Consider the following 15,335-nt stretch of genomic DNA (forward strand, 5'->3'; position numbering starts at 1 on the left):
TCTGAAACAATAGGAGTCGAGCTAGTGCTAAGGGAAATATTTAACTATTTCAAGATGTTTTTTAATCTCAAGCTCATACCTCTGAGATCACTAGTGCTTATCAATGTGTTATCAGGTTACTCAGCAGTACAAAGAAGATCCACAGCAGGCACAGGCAGATGGTCATATTTCTGTTGAACAACCTCCGCAAACAGCAAGGGATTTATTCCAATTTTATGGAATCAGGAGCAGTGGCTGCAGAGGACAGCTGAAACCTGATCTTGTGTAAAGCTTCTCAGTACAAAGTTAGCCCATCCAACTTTTCTGGAGCAAATCTGAACCCACAGGGTGACTTCATATCCTGTCAACCCACTGTATCATTTTGAGTCCAGTATTAGGAGCTCAGAGCCAGACACACCATGCCATTGAGCCAAAGTCCAAGGAAGTCTCTTCGCAGTCCCAGAGAGGTTAATTCACTTCTGAATTCACCTGAACTCTTCAGAGACAGTGTTTTCTGTTGATTCCAGGAGAGTTGTACTAACATCAACCAAGGCTTAGTCAAAAGTTAAAGAGGTTTCTGATATTTTAACACTAAAAACCCCAAGATTTCTGATGTGCACTATCCAGTATGAGTACTGCTGCAGCAGCAACACCAGGGACTTAACAGCCTGGACAGAAACGTGAGCCATAATGTCCTCTGCATCCTCCCACTGTGAGCACAGGCTGGAAGCACTGAACTACATAGCTCAGGCTGACATCTTGCAGGTCTCCACTGTGGTCTCCTTGCAAGCTTGCTTGTGCATGCTGTTACATGTGGCACTGTGCTCATGCGGGACTGATGTGACAAGGGAACACGCTGGAGTCGGTCAAGCCTAGAACATGACCTTTAATATTTAATCACAATGTTGTAGGTGAACACCATTCTTGCTTTCAGTGGCCTTTCACAAACTTCTGCTTTTAGACTGGTAGTGTAAACTTAAACTTTAATAGACCTTTTCATGACTGGATGATGCAAGTTTGCTTGAGGGATATATTCCATTAAACTTGCACACATTTGGGGAGAAATTCAGTTAGCACAATGCCTCAGAACATCATGTGTTTCTCTATAATCCAAATTTGTTCATTTTAAGAGCAAAAACAAAGACATAACTGTTGCATAACACCCATGCCAGTGTGATATTCATCACTCCTGCAGATCATCTAAGCTGCACAGCAAGCATTTTGCAGTGCTCTTTAAAAGCAAACATAAGTCAGTTCTTTAGGGTTTTGCCTTACTTTCCTCACTGCCTTCTTGCAGGAGGCTTTTTCCTGGCTCCAGGGAGAGCAGAGATCAATAACACAAATCTAATATTAGAAACATCTGCAGAAGAGCAGGACACACAGGCGTGCTCCTCGCATGCCACGTGCCCCCCAGCAGCAGTGCCGGGATATGACCCAGGACCACGCACCAGGGGATATGAACGCCCCAGCACCCACTCCCTGCTTGCAATAACTGTACCCCTTGCAAGTCACTGGGAGAAGGAAAGGTGTATAACAATGTTTACATGATTACTTTCAGCCGCTGGTATCTTAAGGGTAGATTAAAATCATTCTCAGAGTTGAGAATAATATTGTTGCAAGGCCTAAGGAGCTACAGGAGTTTGAAAATAAGCTGGATATTACTTTTTCTTTAGTATTGGGCTCATCTGGAAGACAGTCAGCAAGTCTGACAATAGGAGACTGCAGTTTGCTACACTGAAATTGTATGGTTCTCATGGAGAGTATTTTGAGCAGCATCATTACCAGCACTCATCCTACAGTACGTGGCCAGGTATGCTTAGAATTTCATGGGGTTAATATCCATCCACACAGATCTTCAGGAGGAGACTTGTGCTCCTGCCTACAGGCATCTCACTACTGCCAAGATCTAGAAAACTGCATCTTCAAGTAAGACCATTTGTTAATGAAATGCAAAAATAGCTAAAAATTTGCTTCTTTTAGCTCTTGTTTCCCAGCGGGAAAGACAGCATAGAATTCTGTAATAGCTATCTAATGCCATGAAAAAAACAGCATCCAGATGTAGCAGGGTTATTTTTTAGTCTATCCAGTTTTCTATAAGACATTATCTTCCATCAACACCTTTTTTCAGTTTTTAGCAACATAATATTCTCTTTGCAGCTTGTTCAGCTCTCTTTCCAATGCTTAAATATGATTTCAAAAATAACTCTTTCAGTAACCACACAATAACATTTCAAGTCAGGTAATCAGAGTTTGACTTAAGGCAAATGGGTAATGAAATTATATCCAGTATTGTACAGTAACCAAAAATAAATTGAGAAGAGAGTCCTCTTGTAGGCTGTGGCTCAGCACCAAATATTGCTGCTCCCAGAGGAGGCTGGCAAGGATGGAAAACAATAGCTTTCCCTTCTCGTGCACCAATTTAATCCCAGAATGCTGAGGCTTTTCCATAGAGGTCACCTCAATACCTCCTACAGTAGGCTTCTGGGGAAGCAGTGGGGGAGAGGGTTTGACCTCAAGTGCCACTTTCAAGTTAAAATGGACATATAACTTACAGAAATAATTAGAGCTGAGTTTCTTCTAAGAATAATGCCTCCAATTAGTGAAAACATACTGACTGGAAAGAAATTTTCTGAAAAACGGAGCTAGGACTGTCAGGGAGTCTAAAAGGAAGCTGTACAATGACAGTAGCCAGTTCAGTGGAGAAAGAGAGGCCAGCTCCTCCCTTCCCATCCTCTGTTTAATTTGAAGTCAGGAATGACAGACAGGTTCAAAGGACTAAGGAGCAATTGAAACAATCTCAAGGAAGACTCTATGACAAATAAACCTACCATCCCATTACCAGCACCCCGCATGAGACTGGAGGAGTTAAGACGAAAGAAACCCAATAATTTGTTACAACCTTACATAAGACAAGAGGAAAAACCTCTATGAGGCTGAAACCTGCATCTGCCTTGTATCCATCCACATGCACAAGTAATGGATATATTCATCTCAATTTACTGTATTTTTCCATCAGATACACAGAGGGTAGGGCAAATAGTGCCTTCTTTTCATAAATCAGATATCACCCAGTAGCACAGGAAGAGCCTTGAAATATAGTGAAGTGCATTTGATTTCCAAATCTCTATTACAGTGGCAATAAAATTACAAAAAGTAGAGGCAGAAGTGCCTGTATGCAAATAAATGCCTAGTAAAATTGGAAGATTTTAAAATGTATTTCTAAAATGCAGAGCAATAAACCCATGCTCGCATTATCATCACCGCTCAGGCATTTAAAGATTTGCTAGACACATTCACCACGCCTGCATCCTGCTCCTTTTTTCCCCAGTGCAATCTCATTAAAAGAACAGCAGGATAACACTTCTGAAATGTTCGCGTAACTACGCAGGCAAATATGTTACTTTGGAATCTCAGGCTGATTTTTCCTAGTGTAAGTATTGTCCATCTCTTCTTTCTCATCTGTATTTTTAAGAGCATGGATAAGAAGGCAACACACACAGTGCATCTCATTCAGTTCCAAACCTAAAATTATAATATAAGAAAGTCACAATATAAAGCATACATCAGTACTGGAGCACAGCACAGATGGAGGCTGAGGGATTCTTCCAGTCCAGGCAACACCTGTGGAACAGGCTGCAGAGTAAACCAGGGGCCTTGCCCATAAGATTGGCAGACTTGCCAAGGAGCAAATGCTGAGGAGCAAATGCTGAGGAGTAAGATGGAAGAGAGATGATGGCATTGTTAATAGCCCTTACCTGTGTTCCTGCTTTACAAAGGCTGTCCCCCTGCCAGGCTGAGGGAACTGGTGGGTGCTGGCCCAGTCTTGAGGTGGGTTCTTGGATCTGGATGACCCACGAAGTGCTGCACAACTTTTTGACCCTGTATGTCTCAGAAGATGATCATTAACTGATGCTTTGTTACTGTCTTGTTGAGTTTCAGAGAGAAGGGAGTGGGAACGAGAGGCAGAGTAAGCTTTGTGCCCTGGAATGGGCTGGCAGGTAGTTGTAGGGAGAGAGCATCCCCTACTCCTGCCAGCATAGCCAGGCAGTGTCCTTTTAACTGAGGCCAGAGCGTAATTATCAAGTGGTGGTCTGCCCACTAGGCTGCTCATTTCTGGCCAGTGCACTTGGGGACAGACACCTCTGCCAGACAGGTGGACTTGTACAGACATAAAAATGACCTCAGCTGTGGAAGGGTGGCCACTTTAATTTCCTTTGTGCTGTTGTTACTCCCTAGGAAAGGGATTTTCCCTCTGTCAACTTCTGAGTTGGGAGCCATGCCTGGAACCCTCGGAGGCTCTGTGAGTAGCACCCTCCTGACATACAGCACATTCTAATGGGTTCAGAAAGCTTCTCAGGGGACAGACAGTGCTTTTGTTTTACAAACAGGATGCAGGGGCATGGGCAAATGGCAGTCACATAGAAGTCCCCAATTCTCCTGATTTCTAATTTGCAGCTTTATCCAGTTCACTGTCTTCAGGCAGCTGCTGCTTTTAGTCTGTGCTGTGCCAGAGCCACCAAGCATGAAGGTCTTGAATGCCCAGCAAAAAAATAATCTGCAGCCCAGAGATCCCCCAGAGCTTTAAGCCATACAAGCTGAGCTCCTGATTCACCTGCTGGGAAACTTGCCAGTAATTGGTCTGCAGCACTTCATCTTGCTGCAAGATGATATCCCCATCAGCTTGGGATGTTACTGAATTCTTAATGATATTAAAGAATTTATGTGATTAGTGCTATAATTTTTTGAATTTTTCTTTAACTTTCAGAAAAAACCACTTCTGCTACAGAGAACTTCATCATAACTGCCACAGGAAGGGAAATGAAAATGAGGATTAGCCAGCAGATAGCATCTGTAGGTCGTATCTATGGATGAGGAAGGGAGCAGGGTCATTTTAATTCTAGAAGCAATTTGGTTGCTGAAGCTTGTCTCCATTTACATTTAAGTGGTTATTGCATCCTGCTTATGTACTTATGTTCATTGTGTAAGTTCATAGACAACTTTTACTCTTTTTTAATCAAATACTTCTAGAACATTTTCCCTCTGTTCTCTGTCCTGTAACTTAAGCTTCAGCATTTCACATCAGTTCGGGAGACCTATTTTCTGCTGACTAGATTTTTTTTAGGTCTTTCTGCCACATCTTTTTCCGCCTTTTCAAGAAAATGGTCAGCTTTCTTTTTAAAGGGTTCTGAAATCTTTCATGGGCATCCAAAAAAGGAGTTTTTCTCTTTGCAGTAAAAAAAGCATTAGAGGTTTTTTCAGTCTTCTACAGGGCGAAGGTCTCAAAACAAATATAAAGTTATTTTCCTTAACAGACTTACAAGCTTAACATCAATGGTTTCTGTGTAACAGCTCTCACCGGAACAGATTTATATAATCCCTGTACCTCAAAAAGATACCTTGCAATTACACCAAATCTTTTTGTGAGAAACTCAGGAAGTTTTAGTGCATTGCTGAGAAGATAACATCTGTGATTTCCTACTGAGTTCTGAGATTTAAATCAATTAGCAGTAATTGGGACTGTTTACAGAGGCCTTCCAAGTGGAACAAGAATATGTTGGAATTTGAAATGAAATATTTAAGTTCCTGCACCAAGTGACCATCCTGCAAATTTTAAAAAATATTTTGACCAAATGCATTGGGTTTTTTAGTAATTTGTTTTTCTTAGCAGAAACTATTTCTAGTCTTTTAAACAAAACTAAAATCATAAGGTTTGGAAAAAAAAAGTGATTTTCATTTAATTTTTATGTTCTCAACTTCTCAACATGTAAATGATTGTGCTGCACTAAAATCACATGAACCTGAAAGAACATCAATTAATTAATTAGAACAAAACAGCTAAACTTACATGGAGTAGTCTTGAAAATTTTCTCTTGCATATTGAAGTAATGAAGCTACCACATCAAATTACACTCAAAAGTGCTGTGTGCAGTTTTCTTAAGGGATCAAAGGGATCACTGACAGCAGTAGTTAGTTGTGCAGAGTGTACTGCACAGTTTTAAACAAACCTGCTGATTTTTCAGTATGGAGAAGGTACTAAATCAAGAAGTTAACTGGGAATTTGCTGTGGCATTTCCCTGGCCATCTGGAAGCAAATTCCCCAATTACTCCCAAGCTACTGCACCACAAGGAGGGAAGGAGCAATATGCTCCCAAGCTTTTAATGGTTTGGGAGCTTTCCAAACCTTCAAATGAGAAAGGAAAGTGGATGGATTAGAGTCTTCAAGTTCCCAGTGTCTTTAAGTGGATTTACTAGTGCTAGCACTTCTGGAAGCTGTCTTCATGGAGGAGGCCTAAAGAAGATGCCAACCTGCTGCAGATGCCTCAGCACCTTCTCCCTCATGGGACAAGGAGCTCTGAGAAGTTGTGACACAGGGAAGCTGAGATGCAGTAGTGATGCTGAGGAGCAGATTCACCTCTGCAGTGAAGGGAATGCAAGACTGTGACTGTTGATATAAAAATGACTATTGCATATTAGAACTGAAGCAGAAAGGATTAGTACAAATGCTTATTTCCATATTGTTATGTTGTCAGGGAAATCCATAACAAACACGAGCATTATTGGAGAAAGCCAATTCAACAGAGAAATGCTTTTAAAAAGTTGAAAGTCGATGGGAGACACAATTATATTTTATTCAGGTCAATAGGCACTTTCACTGAAGAGGACAATTATTGAATAGCAAACAAGAAGATGCAAAGCCATAATTACCCAGTAATGAACCAAGCCTGGAGCTGGCTTAGCAACTATAACCCGGGAACAACCTCATCAGCCATCTGCCAGTAACTTTTTAAAGCTAAATAAATGTTTACCTGAAGAAACATGGGAGCAGTCCGTGGTGTGGATGTGCACACAACACAACTTCTTTGTGGGTACACACCTGAATTTTTGCTCTGTGTCCCCTTTGCAAGTCTCCTTCCCAGAGGTCAGGGACATGGGGGCTGGGAAAGTCACTGATCTCCACAATGCCCTTGCAAAAGATACAGGGCTGACCACTGACAGGCTATAGCAGAGCCACCATCCAGACCTTTCTTGTTGTTGCCACCCAAGACGTTTTCACAGCTTCTTCTCACAATCATGTTTACTCCTCTTCCAAAGACAGGAGCCTGCTTAGCTGCCTTTTCCCCAAATCTTCAGACAGATGCCCTTCCTCAACTGGATATTATGTGTCCTGTTTCTCCCCTCCCCTTCAGCCCTCTGTGTCCTCCGGCCATCCCCCAGCACCCTTGCCTCTCCACCCAGGACTTTGCACTTCCCTGTGTTGAACCTCACGATGTTCCTGTCAGCCCACTTCTCCAGCCTGTCCAGGTCCTTCCAGATGGTGGCACCAACACTTGGCATATCAGCCACTCCACCCACTTTTGTGTCGTCTTTATGCCCCTGACCCACCTCACCTGCTGGGGGAGCCAAAGTTGGGGTCCAGCCCGGAGTCCCACTCCCAGCTCTGCCATGGGGAGCAGCCAGGTTCCAGCAAGACCACGTCTGCTGCTCAGGCTGTCTCCAAGCAGCACCCCAGTGCAGAGATGGAGGGAGGAGCCTGTGCTCCAGAAGGCCATGTCCCTGGCCCACCAGGGACCTGAGAGCCATTATTTACTTTGCCTTGTGTAACTTGAACCACTTTAATCCTGCCTGCCCTGCACAGCAAATGGATGAAAGTTGTTTGTGCAATTATCTTTCCATAACCTAATTCTGCAGAACATGGTTCTAATCTACATCGTGTCTCCTTTCCACCGCTCTGACATTGCAAACAGGAACAGGGACTTAAATCCACTTCAAGAACCTTTGATCCAGAAAATATAGTAAAGCAAGTGAAAATTACTCTTACAGCCTTCCAGAAGTCTGTATTTCCTTTAATTACAGTTGTTCCTTGTTCTTTCTTCTCACACATTACTTTTGTGACTTTTTTCATCCTAGCCAATCTCATATCACTCTCCACAAGCTTTCTGCTTATAAGGCAGGTGATGCAAATAAATGCATCCTTCCAAAATTTGTCACAGTCAAATTCCTTCACTATGTTTTCCATTTCAAGCCCAAAATACCTCGAACTTGAGTAGCTGAGTCTGTGATGATTATGGTGATGACAGACCAGAACAACTGATATATTTTTTTGGTCCTGACATCTCATTCCATTCTGATTTAAGAAAGGCATTCAAATTGCCTTGAAATATATACTTTGATATTCCAGCTTCATTGTCTTTACATTAATATAGTAATACTGAAATGCTTTACAATAATTTCTAAGTCTTTATTTTCTATTGAACAACATGGGCCTCATATTAAACAGCATCAAGTGTATTTGAAAGACGAAAGGTGACAGAACTGGTAATTACCTCATTTCTCATTAAAGATGACTTAGTACCCCAGGGACCTATATTAGAATAAATATTCTATCTCCTGTTTATTAACCTTTGTTCTTGAAAATGGTGAATGAGTGCTGATAAAACTATCATAATTGTGACTGCCTCAGGAGCTGCCACCCAGCCTCTAATACAATTTGGAGTCACCTTACCAAAAACAAATAGAACTTGACTATATTATGCTCCAGACTATCTCTGTTTCTGACAAGTCCTTTGAACCTAAATATACAGACAATATCAGCTGATGTTTCACCAGCTAATATGAGGGGAATGTACTAACTCTTGCATAGTTTTATATATGCTAAGATAGCATATATAACTTAAATAGCATACATACATATGGCATATATAAGATTTATAGCATATATAAGATATATATGCTGTAGTGAACCAAGTGCAGAAATACATGGAGCCCCTAAGTTCCCTTGGGTAATGTTTAGTTTGGAGGGTAAACTCTCTTTCGTTACGGAACACAAGCTTTCCTATGCTGTACGAGAACTGTCATATGTCTTGCTTCCAACAGAAGCCAGAACACGTTGCTTCCAAAGGAAGTTCCTAAAATCCTAAATTTGGCTGCTATAGAGCAACTTATTCGCTCATATCCAAGTCATATGTCCTGAAGCAGAGTTTATACTGCTTCAGTAACAGATCACTTAAAATCTGCCAATTTTCCTTCAATACCAGCACCAATAAAGTATTGTTATTTCAACTGCAGAACCTTTAAAGAAACAGAACAAACAATGAGTAAATAAAATAAGCATTGATTTAATAACAAATCAGGACTGTGCCTTGATGGAGAACAGTCAGTTGTGGAGTATCTGAGTGCTATCATGTAATTTTGGGCAAGTTTGGTAGGACTAAGTTGAGTATGTATAAGAAATAAGGTAACTGAAATCAAGAGGACTACACTTTTAATTGGCTCAGTAACCATATTTAAAGTGAAGTAACTCAGTAGGATTTATTACCCTTGTGCATATTAATATTTTCAGGCTCAGTGACTAGGCAAGTTTGGCCTTCATAGTTCTACCACATACTACTTTACATAAAACTTCAAAATTTTTTCCAATCCAAAAAAAGTAACACATTTGATATCCTGTAAGGATTTCAACACCATCAAAAAGATTTAGGGCTGAATTCAAACATCCTGCTATGGATGCCTGTCATGGACACTGAAATTATTTTAGTCACTGCCTGTCTAATATGCCATGACCATGGACACCAGACAGTGGATGTTCTGAATCACTCAAGTTTCTAAACAGTACATGGAGGTGGGGATAGAATATGGTTCTCTGATGCTCAGCCTCTACCAACACTAATGGATCTGGGCAACAGCAAGTTTTCACTGGCACTAAAAAATCTCTGGAGAAAAAAAATCTGGCATTTATACAGCCTCTTTATTTTTTGCTATAAAGATCCCCAAGAATGATGACAACCATTTTTGATAAGAACTGGAAGATATATTTAAAAGTCAGCTACACTGATTGCTTTTTTACCTTTTAACTTCCCTGCCTGATGGTCACACTGACAGGTTTGACAGTTTATTTAGTGGGGATTGGTATTAATATCATCTTGGCTAGACATTTGACACTTACTTCACCTTATTATTTTCCTATGCATCTCCTCCAAGGGCTGATACATTTCTAATAACATTTGTTGCTAGTAGAACCCACTGGAGCACAAAATGACAGATGAGAATATGAAGACTTCTAGCTATCTGTTATCAAGCTCAGTACTCACGAGTGATATGGGAAGGCACGCCACGGGCAGGCAACCAGGACATTTGCTAAAGTTCCTCAAAATTATACATGTTATTGAGTTTGGAAGGGAGTGCTCAGCTGCCCTAGTTTACTTAGTAACTGAAGATTACACAATGTGAGTCAAAACACAATCAATCCTACATTTCTCTGCTTGGGAGCCCCGGCCAGTTATTTAAGACTGCAGAATCTCAGTTTTACTGTATATGACAGGTATGCAACTGAAATGTGCTCAGTATGATTTCAAGTGAAAAAAAAAATACAGTGGGAAATACATGACAAGAGAAGAAAGCCCGTGTCTCACCTTTTATAGATGAGCATTTCAGCTATGGGCTAAAGAGTCTTTACCAAGTTCAGGGTACATTTTGCAGTTCCGTGAGATGTTGAGTGAGCAGCTTTGACAGGTGAGATCATAAATGGTGCAACCGGGTCCGTCCAGTCATTGATACTCAAGGAACAAGGTCCTGCTCTTCAGCACCTGTGTCTTCCTTTTTTCTCCCCTTCCAGGAGAAATTAAAGCAACAAAACCAAGGTGAATGTCTCCTGCTTTGTGAATTGTAGCAGTGTGCTGTGTGGTTAGAAAGCCATCACAGCTGGCATGGAGAAGAGGGCAGGACTACATGGCTGGCACTGAGTCTTTAGATGGCACCACTAGGCAGAGTTCTGTCTCAGACACCCCATCCTGGCCATGAGTCTATTCACAACACACTGATGGTCAGATCTCCTCAGGCAAAGGTAGGATCTGAATCTGTGCTTCCTGCAGCCCAGGTAAGTGTCCTGCCCACTTGGTCAGCATTTAAAACTGGGACTTTCATTTCTCCACTCCTGTTAAGAAGTAAGCCTAATGTTCACTACCACTTTCTTTAAGAAAAAAAAAAGCAAAAAAAAAAAAAAAGCACAGCACTTAACTCTGGGAAAGGATTCTGAGTTGCTAAGACACAGGAGCCTCTCTCCTAAGCACCTCCTGCTTTACCAGCTTAGGTGGCTGCTTGCATTTTTCCCATCCCTGTAACCCCCAGGGATGCAGCCCAGTGGGGCTGTGCACAATGAGGTTTTGATAATTCCACGGGGCTGCTCCACCAGTCCCACATGCTGCAGCATTTCACTTTCATTTGTCAAGCTTGCTTTCAGTGTGCCCTCAGCCTTAAAATGGTTGCTAGGGAGTCTGCTTTTTGCTTGGGAAAACAAAAAGAGGAATGTGAGAAAAACTGGGCAAGTACTTAGGTGCATGCATTATTACATCTGTGCCTTTGTTGCCTTGCTTTGGAGATGGCAGCAGTAATTCCCCTTGCTGCTTTACGACTTAAAAGTCCAAGTAAGATGCTAGCAAACGTTCTGACATAATTGCTGGTAAACTGCTTGTACCCCCAGCAAAGCAGGAGCTGCTCACAAACAAAGAAAGAACTGGAGAAAAGTAAGCTCACTCCTACCATGGGTGCTCACTCTTACAAAGAGGAATAAAAACACAGCATGATTCAAGTGCATGGGTAACAAGTTCCCATAGGATCACCGAGATTCAGGTATGCTCACCAGCATCCTGCCAAGAGCCCTCATTGTGGGAAGAAGTGGCTTCACCTCCTTACCTCTAGGCAACCACATCCCCAGTTGCCTATTAGGGCTGTGGCAGCCTTCAGCAAGGAACATCTTGCTTTAAATCAAGTACTTTAACTCCATCTGAGCAAAATCCAAGTGGGAACATTTATTTACAGCACTCAAAATAAACACTGCAGTAACAAGGGTTTTAAGGCATAATAAAGAAGGCTATAATCAGCCTACTTACAAATAAAAATATAAAAGCTCCTTTTTACTCTATATCCCTTTTATTTGCTGCAGGTAGTCTTCTGACATGTCAGGGGCACTGTCTCCCTGCATGCCATGTGTCACAGGCTGCACTTGTCAGAGAAAAACCTTTCCTCCACACCACCATCTGTAACTAATCTTCTTTCCAGGGGCTTTGAGCAGATTTATTTTTTCCTCTAGAAACTTTCTGTCTTTCTATCTGAAACTTACTTCCTTTTAACTTACTCAGCAGATGATCTTGACACTTCTCCAGTTAAATTAAGAAGTCTCACTTTTCTGGAGATGCAAATGTCACTTTGTCAGAGCAGCTGTCATCCCCTGTACTTTACTAGCCAACAAGCACCTTCTTGACTGAGTGCCACTTTACCTGCTGATCCTCTCCTTCCCTGCTACGGTGACTCAATTGCTTTTCCTACGAAAGTGTCTCCAGGCACTGAAGTTTGAATTTAAAATGAGCTAGAACATTCATAAATACCCTTGGCACAAACATCCAATGCAACAAGTGAACACAGTCATTATCACCTCTTGAATGAGATGGTAATGCTGGGCTTAAGGCAAATGAAGGAGACAGAGAGGAAAGACTTTCTTCTAAACATGCCATGAAAATATCACAGAGCATTGGCAACAGAACAGCCTTTGGCACCTGTAACAGATATTTTCCTGAAAAATGTCATATTTTCAATCCACATTAACTCTCTGTGGAACAAGAGGCAAATACAAATAGCAATTGAAGGTAAAAGTCCAAGCTATTTTGTATGTACGCTTGAATAAGGGTCAATTTTATTTCAAGAGTCAGTCTCAGGATGACCTGTTTCCTTTAAGACACTCTATATGTTTCTGGATGGGAGGACAAGGAATGACAGCAGAGCTGACAGCTCTATTAGCTGCAGAAACAGGACAGGCGAAAGCTGTTGTATCATCTCTGAATAATGAGCTGGATTTCAGAGTGCAGCCCAGATTCTTGCAGGACAAACCACAATGTGACATGTTAGCGGTAGATGAAGCAACACAACCTGAGGAATTCTTTTATATCCAGGGCCTTTACTAACATACCTACTATAGATAGTGCAAAAAAGGCAGGACAAGTCCTGAATAAGAGCTCCAGGGTCAGTAGAAAGCAGATTTCAGTGACCTGCAAAAGGCTTCCTGGGCAAACTTTTAAGCGAGGGTGTAGTCATCCCATTGTTTTCCCCTGGCAGCACTCCAGTCTAATGTCTCTAAGGCCAGGTTGTTTATTTCTCACCTTTCCATTCCCACTTGCAGCACAGCTGTGTGGTCTGGAGTTAATGGCTCTAGTGGTGCAGGGAGAGATTTTGGCCCAGGTTCTACTCCAGAATCCTGCCTTTGTCTCTTTACAATCAAGCAAGACAAGACAGAAGTCCCAGGCAGGAGCCAGGCTGTGTTCCTATATCATGGCATGCTGCAGGGATGGGGGCAAGTCCATGTGTAGGCATTAGTGTGTGATGATCAAATGCAGTTACACTGCAGAGTCCAAGTCAAGGCTGGTGTTTGCCCACAGCCAGGAAGCTCTCTGTTTGGGAGTTTGGGAATTACTGATATTCAGTGCATTCAAACCAATGTAGTTTTACTCCTATTAACATGCACTTGAATCATAACAAGCAATGCAGACATGGGCTGCTGCTAGGCTTGGCTAAAACATCGGCAGTTGCTCTTTTCTGTTTCTTCTTGCTCCTTCAGCTGTTATAGAAATGTGCTTCTTCCAAGTTCTTCCAGAGAAATGCTTAACTGAAGAAATTCCTTTCCTCATCTTCCCTTTTTTTCCCTGTGAAAAAAAATTGTAAATAAAGATTGAAGAGAAAGGGGAAAAAAATTTTAGAAGTAACAAAACCCCAAATAATTTTTGTTTCCATCCTGAGGTGGTATTGAAAACATGATTTACTGGGAGCGGGAAAGAATAGTCAAGAGAATTAACATATTCCAATAGATATTTAGGCTACTAGTTTTGTGGAAAAACTGGGAGGTTTTTGGGGAAAGGTTTTAAACCTCTTTTTATTATGTATTTAATAGATGGCAAAAGTCAAGAAGGGATCAGAAAAAGGCTTCCTATTATGTGCAAGCACAGGGACAGACACACAATAGGCGTGGGGACAATATTTTCTGCCATATTCCTAACACAGATCCTTGTCGGTGCTGCAAGAGAGTGAGAATCCTTGTGGGATTCTTTACATTCTTTCATGTAACATCTCTCAGCAGCTGTTCTCTCCCTGCATTAACGCAATTCCCAACATATTAAATAATAATAAAAAAATTATTTTCATTGTTTAGCTTATAACTTAAGTCCAAAAGACACAGAAAGGTCTTCATTTGTGAAACAGGGAAAATAAATTTAATGGGGAAGCAGGAGGGGCTACTGGTTACCTTTAAACTACTCTCTTATTGGATGTACTAAATATATTCCTCAAACTTACTTTGAGATGGAGAGTACTGGAATTGCTGTATCTCTGCAGAGAGAGAAGTGCAAAAAAATTGGATGTCAGCCTGGGAAGAGCAGATACGGAAAGTGTTCCATGGGACTAGAGAGTGACAAGAAATTCAGAAGCTGCAAGGCATTAATGAGGTGCATTGATTTAATTAGCCAGCATAACATCATTTATCATGGCATCCACAAGAGACGTGCCCATAACAGTGACTGCTTGAAGGTCACACTCACATGTAACATTTCTCCTGCACCACAAAAATGTCTGCCTGTAAAGTCCTGTTCTACCCAGGCTTGGAAAGAAGTCACTGAAAGACCATTTTCCACATGAATAACAAAGTGATATCTGTTTGTAATGGTTTGGTCCAAAATACTCATTACTGTTTATCTGCTGTGAGATAAGAATTAGGAGAAATGCAAAACAGGCACCAAACTTGAAAGAATATAAAGAAGTTTATTAACAGACCTAAAAGAAGAAAAAAAAAATTATACCACCTTCAGAACTCTCCTCCTCCCCCCACCTTCCTCCCTTCTCCCACTGACAATGTTCAAAGACAACCCTTAAGATGTTCAGTCTGTTTACCACTTCCATAATAACCTTGTTCAGTCCATTTAGAAAGAGAAGTCTCTTCTTGCTCATGCTATGAAAACATTATCACAACGAGACAGCCGCCCACTTCTAAATATTGTTCAGTCCATTTAGGAAGAGGAGTCTCTCTGCTCGCATGTGAGTCCTTTCCCCCGACTTGCAGCTTTTCCCGCAACTGCTTTCGAGGGTCCACTCTTGAAGTTTTTTGGGGTACAGTTTTAAGGTTGAGCCGTTCAGAAACAAAAACAGAGGCCCTTCTCCTTCCCTGGGAGCAAAGGGTCTTCATCATCTTCATCGTTAGGACTATCTCTGGGAGCATCTCTAGGGACTGAGGTTTTCTCCTTTCCCGTTTGGAGCAAAAGTCCTCATCTGGTTCATCTCTCCCTGTCCAAACTTCTCATGAAATTACAGCTGCGTCAGCATCT

At 41.6% G+C, this 15,335-nt stretch overlaps 1 protein-coding gene across 2 annotated transcripts in view; it reads right to left on the reverse strand.

The window, feature by feature from the left end:
- The window catches only part of UBE3D (ubiquitin protein ligase E3D), a 165,072-nt gene that overhangs the window by 55,777 nt on the left and 93,960 nt on the right, over positions 1-15,335 (reverse strand). Inside the window, exon 8 of one of the 2 annotated variants that reach the window (XM_017742823.1) lies at positions 9,080-13,667. The exons of the other annotated variant lie outside the window; for it this stretch is intronic. Within the exon in view, the coding sequence (XP_017598312.1) occupies positions 13,536-13,667 (132 nt within the window). The 3' untranslated portion in view covers positions 9,080-13,535. Of the gene's footprint in view, positions 1-9,079; positions 13,668-15,335 lie in introns of those variants that run through there. 2 annotated transcript variants of the gene reach the window in all.

This window comes from Corvus brachyrhynchos, unplaced genomic scaffold, assembly GCF_000691975.1.
Source record: "Corvus brachyrhynchos isolate BGI_N302 unplaced genomic scaffold, ASM69197v1 scaffold87, whole genome shotgun sequence".
Lineage (NCBI taxonomy): Eukaryota > Metazoa > Chordata > Aves > Passeriformes > Corvidae > Corvus > Corvus brachyrhynchos.